The sequence below is a fragment of the Helianthus annuus genome, chromosome 7 (assembly GCF_002127325.2).
Source record: "Helianthus annuus cultivar XRQ/B chromosome 7, HanXRQr2.0-SUNRISE, whole genome shotgun sequence".
Lineage (NCBI taxonomy): Eukaryota > Viridiplantae > Streptophyta > Magnoliopsida > Asterales > Asteraceae > Helianthus > Helianthus annuus.
Window position 1 is genome coordinate 48075242 of NC_035439.2, and position 14692 is coordinate 48089933.

At 38.9% G+C, this 14692-nt stretch overlaps 1 protein-coding gene across 1 annotated transcript; it reads left to right on the forward strand.

Annotated features, from left to right (window-relative positions):
* Nucleotides 1-1426: 1426 nt before the first annotated feature.
* Nucleotides 1427-5285, forward strand: LOC110909991 (probable RNA helicase SDE3). The gene is made up of 5 exons (XM_022154715.2): nucleotides 1427-1593; nucleotides 1986-2807; nucleotides 2896-3066; nucleotides 3170-4630; nucleotides 4696-5285. The coding sequence occupies exons 2-5, from the start codon at nucleotides 1995-1997 to the stop codon at nucleotides 5092-5094; spliced, it is 2844 nt and encodes a 947-aa protein (XP_022010407.1). The 5' UTR covers nucleotides 1427-1593; nucleotides 1986-1994; the 3' UTR covers nucleotides 5095-5285.
* The last annotated feature ends 9407 nt before the right edge of the window (nucleotides 5286-14692 follow it).

Here is a 14692-nt window from a genome sequence, read left to right on the forward strand (position 1 = left end):
CAGATCTAGGTATGAACAGATAGAACTTTAGTGCAAGATAGGTTTTTTTTTTTATGCTTTCTCTACTTGTTGCCAACATAACGACTATCTTACGAGTACTGGGAACCTTAAAGATTTTGTATAGACTACGAGTCTGGAACTATGGGTCAAGACATGTTTGTTGAATATGTAAAAAATGATTTGTTTTATTTTGTTTTTAGTAGGAAAAAATGGCTGTCGAGATTACACAATTCATGTTAGCTGCTCAATCAGCTGATACAAAGGTTCGAACTGATGCAGAGGGCAAGCTTCGACAGTTCCAAGAGCAAAGCCTTCCTGGATTTCTTCTCTCTTTATCACTTGAGCTCTCAATTGATGGGAATCCATACTACAAAGGAACATTAGTGCAACAGTGGATGTCAAATGATGGTCTGTTTATTTGTTTAATAAATTTATATAATATGAAAATGAAAGGTCGGTGAACATCTTTCTATTTTTATAAAATTCACCTTAATTTTTCTTAATTGATAAGACTCCTCCCTCAAATTTCTAACTACACAAAAACCAGCCTTCTAATCTGATTAAAATGAGCCTTCTACTTTTTAACTTGACAAAAAGCCCCCATACTTTCTAACTTCTTTTTAACCTTCAAACTTTTTACATATAACCCATCCTATCTCTAAACTTTACTCTAACTTTAACTTTCTAAAGTGTCGAGCTTACCCTAAAACTATTTTCTTACGCTTTTATTTTTATAGACATATCGGTATAAATTCGAGTTCTTCTACGCTTTAACGTAATTTTTGTTTGAAAACGAGTTGGGTCAATCATAAATGTTTTTTATGTACGTTTTGACGTAAACTTTGTTTGAAAATAAATCGGGTCAAATGTAATACGTTTTGATTCGGTGGTATAAATTTGAGCTATCATACGTTTTGATGTCAATTTAGTTCGGAAACGAGTCTGGTTGATTGTAGTCTATACGTTGTCATTTCGCTTATGACGCCGCCGCAACGTGCGACGGGTAAAAAAACTAGTATTTTAAATAAATTATTAAAATTACTAATCTACCCTCATATGCAAGAAATATGTTATATTTAATTTAAAATTTTAACTAGGTTAGGGTAAAGGACGAAAAGTGTATTGTGTTTTATAAATAAAAGATTATGACTGTATTTTAAATAAATTATTAAAATTACTAATCTACCCTCATATGCAAGACATATGTTATATTTAATTTAAAATTTTAACTAGGTTAGGGTTAAAGGACGAAAAGTGTATTGTGTTTTACAAATAAAAGATTATAACTGTAATTATTGAAGTTAAAGAGCATTTTTGTAATCCGATACAAACATAAAGAACAAAAAATGCAATTTTTCAAAAAAAAAAAAAAAAAAAAAAAACGCGAAAGGTGTGATAAAAAATCATGGATGTTTAGGATTTATTTGAAGCCGTTTCCGAAATTGGCTAAACCTCCAGAGTAGAGTAAAGAAGAACCCTAATCACAGTTGTTCATACCATTTCACTTTACGATTTGCGAATCAGACATGAGTCACTAAACGGCAAACCAAAAAAGAGGATTTCATCAACCACCGATCCACGAAATTGCAAAAGGTTTTTTTCTTTTTCATTCGTTTATTTAGGGTTTTATGAGTATACATTGCTTCGCTCAGTAAGAAAACGAGTGCATTTACAGCTTCGTTTTGTTGATTTTGAATTATGTGTTATATTGATTTTGAATTATGATGTTACAATCTGACCACAATGCACTTTGTATCCTTGATTGATGGGATTCGATAATCTTTTTCTTTTATATATTCATGTGTTATATTGATTTTGAATTATGATGTTACATTAAAAGATCAGGCATATGATTGTATTTTTTCAATAAATACAATCTGACCACAATCCTTGATTGATGGTATCCTAATATTTTCTGAGCAGTGTTGATCTTAAAATGTGTTTGTCTGCATGAATCATATTTATTTGAATTTGAACTTGAACAGACAGACTCCATGGGTTCAGTCAACTACGAAGATGAAACACGGTCAGTGATTAGCGACGTTGGAGATATAGGCAACGTGGATTTTGCAAATGATGCATCGTTATACAACTACAATCCAGCGAACGAGGGCCCAATTGTTGTTTCAGTTCCATTTCCGTTGGTCGAAGGGAAGCCACAGTTTGTAGTTGTGGGTGAAACAATATACAACCCTATAACCATTGAGAACACATCCACTGATCCAGTAACATTATGGTCGGTCGAGATATACGATTCTAAACCCAAAGACTCCTTTACTCTCTCTTTGATGGAACCTCCCTCACCTAATTCGGATGAGGAATACATCAAATCATTTGTAGAGTCTTTTTCCATGGAGGACAGGATGTTGGTACCTGGTAAAACATTGACCATTTGGTTATCATGCAAAGCTAAGGTCAAAGGCCTGCACACAACAGCTGTGCACTTTAATGTTGATGATGATAGGATCGAACGCATGGGTTTTATTATGGTGGAAGATAAGATCTCACGCTCATTGACTAGTAACAAGCCGTACAGCCGACCTGCTAGAAACAACAAACCACTAATCCCCAGAATATTTTCCCCCAATCGTAATAATGTGGGCGTCAAAGTAATTAGGGGATCTCGTCCTGCAAAGGGTAATAGTCGAGCATACAAATATAAGCTTCCAGAATATCCAATTCCCCAGGCTATAAGGGAGGTAATTGAAAGTAAGGGGACTCCTGAGTCTCTAATCGAAGGTTTAACCATGAAGAATTATGTCCCTTTCTTTCGAACCTTGATTATTATGGAAGAAATTAAACTCGAGGTGATCTATTCTTTCTCTGATTATGAACTAACTATACATAGCACTACAACAATAATTAATTTTTGTTTTGTTTTGTTTTGTTTTTCAGGATGACATGAGAACTTATGATATGCAAAATGTCACTTTCAAGAGAAAAGGCGTGTTCCTTACCCTTGAAGTCCCGGGCCTTGCGGAGAGAAGACCATCAATCGCAAGGGGAGATCTCATTATTGCAAAGTCTGTATCCCACAATGAACAAAATGTGCCCCCTCTGTATAAGGTTTGTTAAACAAGCAACAATATATATGCATTTCTCTGTTGTGTTTTTTTACATATTGTTTTAGTAGCTTAATTGATTAATACTGTGTATCTATCATCTACAGGGGTATATCTTCCGTGTTGAGGCTGAACAAGTTCTCATATCATTCCATGAAGATGTTCACAGTTACCATTCTGAAGGTGATCTCTACGACGTACAATTTGAATATAATCGACTCGGGATGCGAAGGTTGTACCAAGCTTTAGAAGCTTCTGGAAAGCTTGATGCAGAATTTCTGTTCCCCGAATTTTCTTCAAATCAGAGATGTATAGATACCCGCCCGCTGGTCCCTTTTTCTTGTAATCTTAACGAGGAGCAATTGAGTTCGATTGAGATGATTCTCGGTTGCAAAGGGGGCCCACCTTATGTTGTTCACGGTCCACCTGGTACCGGTAAATCCGTGACCCTTACTGAAGCCATTCTTCAGCTATACAAAAACCAAAGGAGTTCCATAATTCTCGTATGTGCACCTTCAAATAGTGCAGCAGATCATCTCTTGGCAAGACTCGTTTGTGAGAATGCTGTTAATATTCGGAAACAGGATATACTTAGGCTCAATGCATCGGCTCGTCCGATAGATGATATCAAATCGGAGTTTCTTGATTTCTGTAGTATAGATGAAGAAGAGATGGCCTTTAGTTGTCCTATATTTGAACAGCTTATAAGATATAGGATTATAGTATCCACATACGCAAGTGCTGCTCTTCTATATGCCGAAGGTCTTAAAACCGGCCACTTCACACATATCTTCCTGGACGAAGCAGCCCAGGCGTCCGAGCCGGAAACAATGATCCCGATATCTCATTTTTACAGGCGGAATACGGTCGTGGTTCTTGCTGGAGATCCCGTGCAGTTGGGTCCCGTAATCTTTTCCAAAGATGCTGAAAGTTACGGTTTAGGGAAATCGTTCATGGAGAGACTCTGTGAATCAAAGTTTTATAAAGATGGTGATCAGAACTACGTGACGAAATTGGTTAGAAATTATCGTTGCCACCAACACATACTGTCACTTCCTTCGGAGTTGTTCTATAAAGGGGAGTTAGTCGCGTGCAAAGAAGATGATACCTTGTACCCGTTAACGTGGAAGGATTACATAAAGAACCCGGAGTTTCCGGTTCTTTTTTTAGGTGTTCAAGGCGTGGATGAGAGAGAGGGGAATAACCCATCATGGTTTAATAGAATTGAGGCAAGTGAGGTGGTGGAGGTGATCATTAATTTGAAAGATAGGGGGATAAAGAATGAAGATATTGGGGTGATAACGCCATACAGACAACAGGTGCTTAAAATAAGCAAAGCACTTGAGGAGTTTGTTGGGTCGGAGATTAAAGTTGGGACTGTGGAGTCCTTTCAAGGCCAAGAGCGGGAGGTGATAATAGTATCAACTGTTCGTTCAACGATCAAGCATAATGAGACCGACAAGAGACATTGCTTGGGATTTTTGAGTAATCCGAGGAGGTTTAATGTTGCCATCACTCGAGCCAGATCATTGCTGATTGCTATTGGAAACCCACATATTATATGCAAGGTATGGATCTGTATTTGTAATCAATTATATATATAAATTTTGAAGCTGATGTTTAAATTTGGCAGGATGAACACTGGAACAAATTGCTTTGGCATTGTGTTGATAACGATTCTTATAACGGCTGTTTTCTCCCGGAGAAGGAAGAAGTTGTGGAAGCGGAATCTGAGAGTTACAACTGGAATAGTGGGGGGAACCAGACAAGTTGTGGTAATTGGAACGAGATCAAGGAGGGAGAAGCCTACAATTGTGGGGAGGAGTCAACTTGGGAACCTACCGGTGACTGGGAGAATGATAACAGTAACAACAACGACCACGGTGACTGGGAGAATGATAACGGTAACAACAACAACAACAACGACAATAATGATTGGGGGCCTACCGGTGAGTGGGAGAATGGTAATGATTGGGGGGTTCCGGAGAACTCAGCAACAACTAGCAAACAAAATGATTATAGTGGGTGGTAGTATTACTCAAATCGTTCTGGGTGGTTGGTTGCTTCTGTGATTGCTGATGAAACAAGTTTTTGCCTCAATCAAGACTGGATCTAAATTCTTGTTTATTTATTGATGCATATGTTTGTTTTTTTTATATATTTTTTGGTACTTCGATCCCAATCTACTGACATTAAATTAGTATTCAGGAATTTGGTTGTCAAGATTTATGGGCAACAATCACCATAGTTTCGAAACCGTCTCTTTTAAGGCCGGAGGGTGTGGTGGCGCTACCAGGCCACATCAGCTGCCATAGCGCCGCTATGGCGCCACCGTCCCACACCGCCCAAATCAATCCAGGGGCGCTATAGTTGGCTCGCGAAGATGGTAACGCCAAGGTTGAACAATTCAGGTGGGGCCCGCTAGTTTTAGTCCAATCAATTTTTTTTTTTTTAATTTTGTTTAATACGGGGCTTCATCAACACCCTGCAAATTAAAGGGGGCTCCATGGCTGACGTGGATCCTACGTGGCCGTGGCCTGATAAAGCCCCTAGGGGGCTCCAACCACATCATCCAGCCTAACACTCGTACCCTTTTGAATCTTAAAAACATTCCAATCTAAACACCCCCACCCCCACCATCAAAATAAATCTATTATCTATCTGAATATGCATTTCACTTCAAATAACGAAGAATGAGTGGAATTATGACGGGAGTTCGGTCAATATTGGTTAGGCCCATCACGATATTGGTACTATTGCATTCCGTATAACAAACGAAAGAGAAAAACCCAAAATTACAGTCATAATATACCCGAAAGGATATCGATACATGTTTTACGCTGATTGGAAACTACAAAAACAAAACAACAAATATTGGTAATGGCTCAGATTGTACCGATCCCGGTACTAATGTTGTTAGGCTCAGATATGCTGGTTTTGGACTGGACAGGCCTGGTTATGACCGTTGGTCTTGGACTGCACAGGGCCCTATTGGACAGCAAGCAGGCTACATATATGTAATAACAAATATATACTTTTTTTTAAAAATGTAGTAAGATCATACTATAACTAAAAATAAAAGGTATGATTTAAAAAAAAAAAAGTTACTAGAATAAGGAAGGGGTAGTTTTACCCTTTTACCTTTTAAACAATATTAACCAAAAAAACTACATCAAAGAGTAAAACATGTCTTTATCAAAATCAAATAACCAAATTTAGTTTAAACTTGTCCACAACTCAACTTTCATTTGATCTTTATCATACTTGACACTAGGTTCGAAACCAGTGTATTACACCGGTAGAATAAAAAAAATATTAAATAGCTAGTAGCAAAGATTTAGGAATCACAAAACGAAATTTTGAGATAAAATATGGTTGACTTTTCTAAATCAAGAAATAGAATATAAATGGATGAAATAGAACAGTATTTTTTTAGCTAACAAAATTATAACACATAACATAACCAATTATTTATTTATTAGGGGTATGTGCATATATATATTTGCAATTTTGATGTTTTAATTGGTTAGAATGTCTAGATGGATACTTCTTGCTCAAATACTAAACTATTATTAATATTAATATTAATATTAATATTAATATTAATATTAATATTATCATTATCATTATCATCTGTTAATAAACACAGTGAAATGAACAGTAATCACTTGCGTGGCAGTTGATCTTGGAGTTCTACTTTTGTGATCTAGGGTGCATGCTTGGTTTGATTCTTTGTTAAACACGTGCCCCCATCTGTACAAGCTGTCCCTTTTTATTTGTTCCAAATTTATACCTGCTTTCATGGGGTTTTTTGAGGGTTTCTTTGCAGACCTCTCTCTTCATCGGTCCTCCTATGGTCGGCCGGAACCTGGTGGTGCCGAACTGCCAATGAGCACAAATATGTTGCCGCCTCCCTCCTTTCGTTCCGTAAGTCGGCCATTGGCGATGGTTTATGCCATCTTTCATGTCTTGGCCTCTGTTTTGGGCGGTGATGACAGTGGGTGATAGGTTGTGGATTGTGGCGATAGTGAATGATCTGTGTAACATTAGGGTTACGTTGCTTGCCTGTGATGAGTTCTGATTTTTTTGGCTGTGATGAGTTCTGCTTTTTTTGGGGGGCTGTGATGAGTTCAAAACACTTTACGGCAATTGATGAGGATGGCGTGGCAAGAATGGTGGAAGGTAGGTTTTGACCTGCAACCCATCTTGCAGCCATGGTTTTTGTAAACTCTGAGCCATAGAAAGGTCTGCTTCATTTCGGTGTGGGTTTATGCTTCATTTTGCTGTTACTTTTTTAGATGGTTTCATGCTCCCAACAATTGTGTACTGTTTGTAAACGTTTAACACTGTGGATTTCCTTGAATTTGTGGACCAGCTTTGTTTGTTATATGGTTGTGATAAAAAGATCTGAGCCAATGTATGCTAACTTCACCTGCGTGATGGATTCTTAGACAAAAAAGAACAAGGTTTGCTCATCGGCGGTTAATCATCACCGGAGAAGTTGTGGGCGCCTCTTCTTCCTCGGGTTTGAAACCCGTTTTGAATAGTTGAAAATTGGTTTTGCTTTTAAAAAAATTAAAAGGAGATTTATTTCTAAAAACCGAACTTAAAAACAACGACCCGATCATATAGACAAATTGTTGTATAATATATGGTCCAAGGTGTTTAACTTTTTTGGTGTTGAAGAACGATCGTTAACCTAATGAGGAAAAGATGATAAACATATGTGTAATAAACATGCAAAACTCAATGCAGAAGAGGTTGTCACCAAAGAAATTTGAGAGAGTTACTTGATAAAATTTTGGGCGGCGCACATGGTTTATGAAACCATCTTGAAAAGAGGTGTATTTTTCAAAACCATTATTAAATTATAAGAAGTAAATTCATCATCTTTCAAGTAAAGCTGCTTATGTATAAATTATTATTGCTAAATCTAGAGAAAGGCTATTTTTTTGGGTTCTATTCAATAATTTCTTTTGTTAAATTTAAGACTTTCATTAATTTACTTTCTTAATAATTAATTTGGTTTATTTTCAGAAAAGGAAAAGGTTATTAATTTGATTTGTGACAAAATAATATCAACTGTACTATTGTAATATGATGACCTTCATAACTGGGTTTGTGTTTTTTGTCATTGCTATATCACATGTGTATGTGTTTAAGTAATACTTAAACTCTTACATCAAAACACTTCGCATCAAAGCAAGATATCCGGCCCTGTTGGATGAAATTCGTGGCGGTATATGCCTTTGTATTAAAGGCTGATTAACCTGGCACCATGAAATTCGTGGCGGTATATGCCTTTGCATTAAAGGCTGATTACCCCGCCGCGAAGCGCGGGCAGAAAAGATCCTAGTTACATGTTGAAAGGAATAAAGAAGAAATTAGGGGAAATCAATTTTTCCGAGTAGAGAGCTATGTCTTCTTCATAACCATGTGATTGTAGGCATCATCACATATGTATTAATAAGGAATTATGGACATACTAATAAATTGAGTAAATTACAAGTTTTTGAGAAAAATGCCCGGATAGTCCCTGTGGTTTCGTATTTTTTCACCTATAGTCCCTAACTTTCTAAAATTACTTGAATAGTTCCCAACTTTTCATTTTTTGTTCCCGGATAGTCCCTGGGTCTAACTTCAGTTTGTTTTCTCTATTAAGTGGGTGTGAAATGACAAAAATACACTTTCCTTTAAAAGGCCAAACCACAGGGACTATCCGGGCATCTTCTACATTTTTAGAGAAAAACCCCACCACCACACTTCATCTTCAACTTCAACCTCCACCCACCATCACCCTCCTCCACCCTCCACCATCACACTTTCCGAAGGTTGAAGATGAAATTGTGAAGTGACAAAAATACCCTTTCCTTTAAAAGGCCAAACCACAGAGACTATCCGGGCATCTTCTACATTTTTAGAGAAAAACCCCACCACCACACTTCATCTTCAACTTCAACCTCTACCCACCATCACCCTCCTCCACCCTCCACCATCACACTTTCCGGAGGTTGAAGATGAAGTGTGGTGGCTTTCGAATATCTCTCTCTCTCTATACGCAGACAACAACAGCAATCAAATCTCAAATTATCTTCTACTCCCCTCTCTCTCTCTCTCTCTCTAAACAAAGAACAACAGATCTCTGTAAATCTCACACACAAATACACACATCTTTGAAGAAATGAAACCCTAAATCTAGATCCTGCTCCCTCTCTCTCTCCCCTTTCTTTCTCTCTCTAGCGGCTGTGGTGGTGAACAGCGGGGTTAGGTACGGCGGTGATTTTGACGGTGTGGAAAATTGGCGGAAATCGTGGTGGTTCTGACGTTCAGTGATGGTGCTAGTGGCGGTTGATTAACGACGGTGAAGGTTTGCGGTGGCTGTTGGGTGGTTATGATGAACCGACGGTCAAGGTGATGGAGGCCGGAGGACCCGTCGGAGAAGATGAAGGAGTTGCAGGTTACACGGCGGTGGTCAGCATAGATGATGAATGTCAATCTCAAAGTTGAACGTGGTGTAGACGGAGAAGAAGGCAATGACGACGGAGATTGTGATGAAGGTTGGGTGATGATGAACAATGAAACAGAGAGGTGGTGTGATAGTTAATGACGGAGGTGAACGGAGGTCGGAGAATCGGAGAAGATCACGACGATGAGGTTGAACGACGGTTGTTGTCGGAGATGAAAATATGAAGATCGGCGGAAGTTGTTTTGATGATGATAGTTAACGGAGAACAAGAGTTGCAGGTTGGTCGGAGATGAACGGAACAAGGTTGCAGGTTGGTCGACGGAGGTAAGTTGCAGGTGGTGGTTGTGTGGAGCATCGGAGATCGACGGTTGTTCGCGGTGGTGCCGGTGAGTCAGACTCGGTTTCTCCGGTGACGGTTACGTCACCGGTGACGAACGTGGTGTTTGTGGTTTGACTCGGTGTCTGTGGATTTGGTTTGAGTTTTTAAAAAATCGATCAGTAAAGTTGATATATATATATATATATATATATATATATATATATATATATATATATATATATATATATATATATCTTATATAGGGTAGGGATCCTAAGAGAAGTCCACCCTATTTGAGAAATGTGACACCTGTGTCACCGCGACCATCAAACAAATACCAATCCGATGAAATATTGTATTTCATACTTGGGATCTTGTATAAATATGTGTATGTTTTGCACATATCAATTATTGTTCAAATTCAAACTCTACATCGCTTTCTGGAGCATTATACGCAAACTGGTGCGTAAACGTACTCAGTTTATTGCGACAAATACTCCGGAACATCAACATACACTCAACGTACCTTAAATAACCTTTACATAACTTAGAAATAAGTTTTGAAGGCTTTGGTATAGCAAAAACAAGTTAATTCGCTTACAGGGACTAAACTTGACAAACTGCGAAAGTATGCCAATCTGAACTATAACGAACATTCCGGAACATGTCCATAAGTTAAACATACCATAAATATCCTTTACATGGCTTAGAAATAGGCTTTGAGGGGTTTGGTATGCTAAAATAAACTTCTGGGTCATTCAGGGACTAAAAGTGTCAAAAAGTGCACAAGTTTGCACTTTCGCGCATAACTTACGTTCTGAATACATCCGGACATCCAAAAATTTATGTAAGCATCCTTATATTATGCCTTAGTGTTTGGCATGAGAAAAATCCATTCGTCGCGTCATTTGGATCGTCTTTCACACTTATGCGCATTCCGTCGTAATTAAGCGAACACCGCGATCGTACGGCCAAACGAACCAACATCCGACACATTTTTGAGCATGTTTCATGTCCACAATGTTTAGGCATCATTTTAGGGCCTTAAAGTTGGCTTTACGGGCCTTAGAAGTGTCGGAAATGGCTTAAACACGCAACAGGGACCAAAACTGTCATTTTTCAAAGTATGTGCAGATCAGACGGGCTCAGGCGGCCCGCCTGAGTTTTTGCATATCCTGATGCGGGCCGCGTGAGGATGTCTGACAGAAAGATTTTGCATTAAATGCAGAATCTGGCCTTTCGTTCGATCAAGAGGCGATGCCTTTTTCACCCAATGAAGGGCCAAGAGCCAAGTTCAGTGAATTTAACCCCTGGACACATGTACGCACGAGATCAAGGCACGATATTCGATAAAACGATCCTAACGGTTCCACTTTTCCTATAAATACCCCCCCCCTTAGTGTAAAAATCACAACAATCTGATCTTGAAGCTCTAAGTTGAAACCATTGTTTCATACCTGAGCTATTTGATCTAGATTAGCACTCGGGGACCCTCCGTAAGTCTTCTTTCGCTCTTTTATTCGCTTTTCGAGTCCGAAAGTCAACGTTTTGTTGACTTTCTGCATTGACCAGCTTATGGTCGATGCGAAGTTCATGGAACTTCATAACGTGAGCGTGATCACGATGGTTATGGTCCGTAGTGACCATACCTACTGATTACCCCGTTATCTAGGCTCAGTGACGAGTCGTAGTTTCGGCCAGAATGTGCATTCTTGCATATTTTGTAACCAAACTACTCGTGAGCATCAAAGCCGTTTGTTTTGATGTCAAACCTGTTTTCAAACTTAGTTAAGCATGTTCTAACATGCTTAGCTCGTCACTTTTAGTTTAGTGCTTATATAGGGTCAAAGGGTAAGCGATCTAAACCATCACTTATACTTTCGAACCCGACCCATTTGGTCGGTCATTAGGACCTGACCAGACACATTAGGTGACCATAGCTATAACCTTCCGAGGTTATACCTTGTGGTCACGATGTAGGCGTTCCAGACGCGTTCTACGCGAACGACGTGTAAGGTAGCATAAGCTACCTAAACGGGTCGTGATGGACCGTATGCACTTAGGTTAAGTTTCATTTTAGTATGTAGGCTTTGTTAAACCATATTACACGAGTCTCCATACTCGTTTGGTTTTCGAACCCGCGTACTGTCCGATCCTTCCGATTTGGTCCGGTATATTAACATAGCTACCTATTAGGTGCCGTTTGATATCCCGTGATCTTTAGCATTATCTGGTTATTATACAAGAACTCCAAAGCAATCTCAGGTGAGTACATTGAACCCCTCTTTTACTGTTTTCTAAACTGTTTTGGGGTGAAACACATGTGCCTATCTGTTACTTTCATGCTTTCCTGTTTTCACATCATATACTTGCTATGTTCAATAGTACATATATAGTACATGATTTCAGTGTGTTTATGCTATGTATGTCCATCGTGTGCATACTTAGCACAACACTTTACATTACATTTTTATGCTATGTATGCCCATTGTGTGCGTACTTAGTACATCGTTTTACATCACATGCTATGTATGCCCATTGTGTGCGTACTTAGTACATTGTTTTACATTACATGCTATGTATGCCCATTGTGTGCATACTTGGTACATTGTTGCACATTGCATTACTGTTGCATATGCTCATCCAGCATATGAACGCATCACACTACATTTTGAACCGTTGTACTCTACAATACATTTCATGCTACGTACGCACATTGTGTGCATACGTAGTACATTGTTTCACATTGCATTACTGTTGCATATGCTCATCCAGCATATGAACACATTACACTACATTTTGAACCGTTGTAACCATTTGACTATGTGAACCGTCTTAACCCTTCAATTTCATGAACCGTCTGTAACCATTGAACCGTGTAAACCAGTTGTATCCGTTGACATGGATTACATTTGACAATAGACATTTGACTATACATGAACATTTCTACCGTTGTTAAACATTTCATCTTGATGGTTTGGTTTGAGTAAGTGATTTAAGTAACGAGGCATGTGTAATATGATACAAGCATGGTGGATACGCCGCTGGTACTTCCTATATATAAGTGTTTGTATGGTATTACATATCGAAGCGTTATTTGAATCATTTCAATTTGAAACATAGAACATTTTATACAAATAACACGCTTTTCACAAGACATTGATTTACAAACAACAAATCTTATACAAACTCTTTTTACATGGTTATTCAGTTAACCATGCATTGTTCTCTTATTTATACATATCATTTGATCTTACCGTTTGTCAAATGATTTACAAGACAAAGCAAAATACGAGGTTCATGACTAAACATTTTCTCAAACTCAAGTCATGAATTCCGTTTTCACAAAACCAATGTATCTCACAGGCATTTTTATGCTGACGTACCTATTTTCACATGTGTTTTCAGGAGATGATGCATAGGACAATTCAAGACATACTTAGGCGGACCTGTGCCTTAGTGACTTAAAACGAGACAAGAACTAGTTAATTTATGTTATGTACACTTTGATTCTTGTTTAGACAATGTAAACCTTCATGTTCGATTTATAAAACGAAACTTCATTCGCCATGGATTTGAAACAATTGATTCTGTTACAACACTCCCCGACGTTTCCGCCACGTTTTGTATGTTCTACGTGGTCGGGGTGTGACAGAAAAGATGGTATCAGAGCCAATGGTTATAGGGAATTAGGTTATTAGTAATGCTTTGACCTAGTCTATAACCTTCCTAGGAACCTAACGCGAGTTTACTTGCGTTTAGTCACAAAACAATACCGTCACCTACCCTTAGGCGACGACCACAACAAGAACATAAATTTCAAAACCGCCTTGAGAGCTAATCATCTGTTCTAGGATGATTAATTACTAGGTTTTGAACCCTCTATTGTAAGGTTTTGAACCCTTTGTTATAAGGTTTTGAACCCCTTTGAATTTTCAAAACTCCCGTCAAAGTTTTGGGTCCTAAATAGTGTGAACACGTGCGAACTGGAAGGGTGAATGCCTGTACCCTGGGTTTTCTGTCTAAGGTTAGAGTGTTCGTACAAATCCGCATAATCGGACCAGTCACTCTTACCTGGGAACTCTTGGGGTGAGTGTCCACTTATAGGCGAGCATGTCTTCGCGATACACTATGAGGATCTATTTGCTTTGATTCAGCCCTGGTGTTGTTTGTTTGCTTCATGATTCAAACAAGTGACCATCAACCGTGATTATGGTCAGTGATTGTAACATCCTATTCTTACCCAATACCATTTTATTTGTTTCCTTTCATGTTTTCCTCTTTTAGAATGCCTCCTCGACGCGAACACCAGATAGCAACTGCCGAGCTGGCAGAAATTATTGCGCAGCAGATGGCTGCTCAATTCCCAAATCTCTTTGCTCAATGGAACCAAGCCAACAACAACAACAATGGTACATGCAATTTCAAGAACTTTAACTCGGCTAAACCACTCAAGTTTAGTGGTTCTGAGGGAGCAACTGGGCTTCTCCAATGGTTCGAGAGCATCGAGAATACCTTTCGCCACGTGCAGTGTCCGGAAAATCGCAAGGTCGAGTTTTCTTCGAGTGTGTTTCAGAAGAGGGCTCTTACATGGTGGAACGGGGTAATGAGAGACCGTGGTGCAGATGTTGCTCTAGCACAAACATGGGCTGAACTGAGAGCACTTATGATGAGAGAGTTTTGTCCTCGTCATGAACAACGAGCGTTGGAGAAGGAGTTTGATGATTTGAAACAAGATAGTGGCGAACACAGGGCATATACTGATAGGTTTGAGGAGTTGAGTCTACTTTGCCCGACTATGGTCGCCCCACTCGACAAGGCTATCGAAAGGTACATCGACGGCCT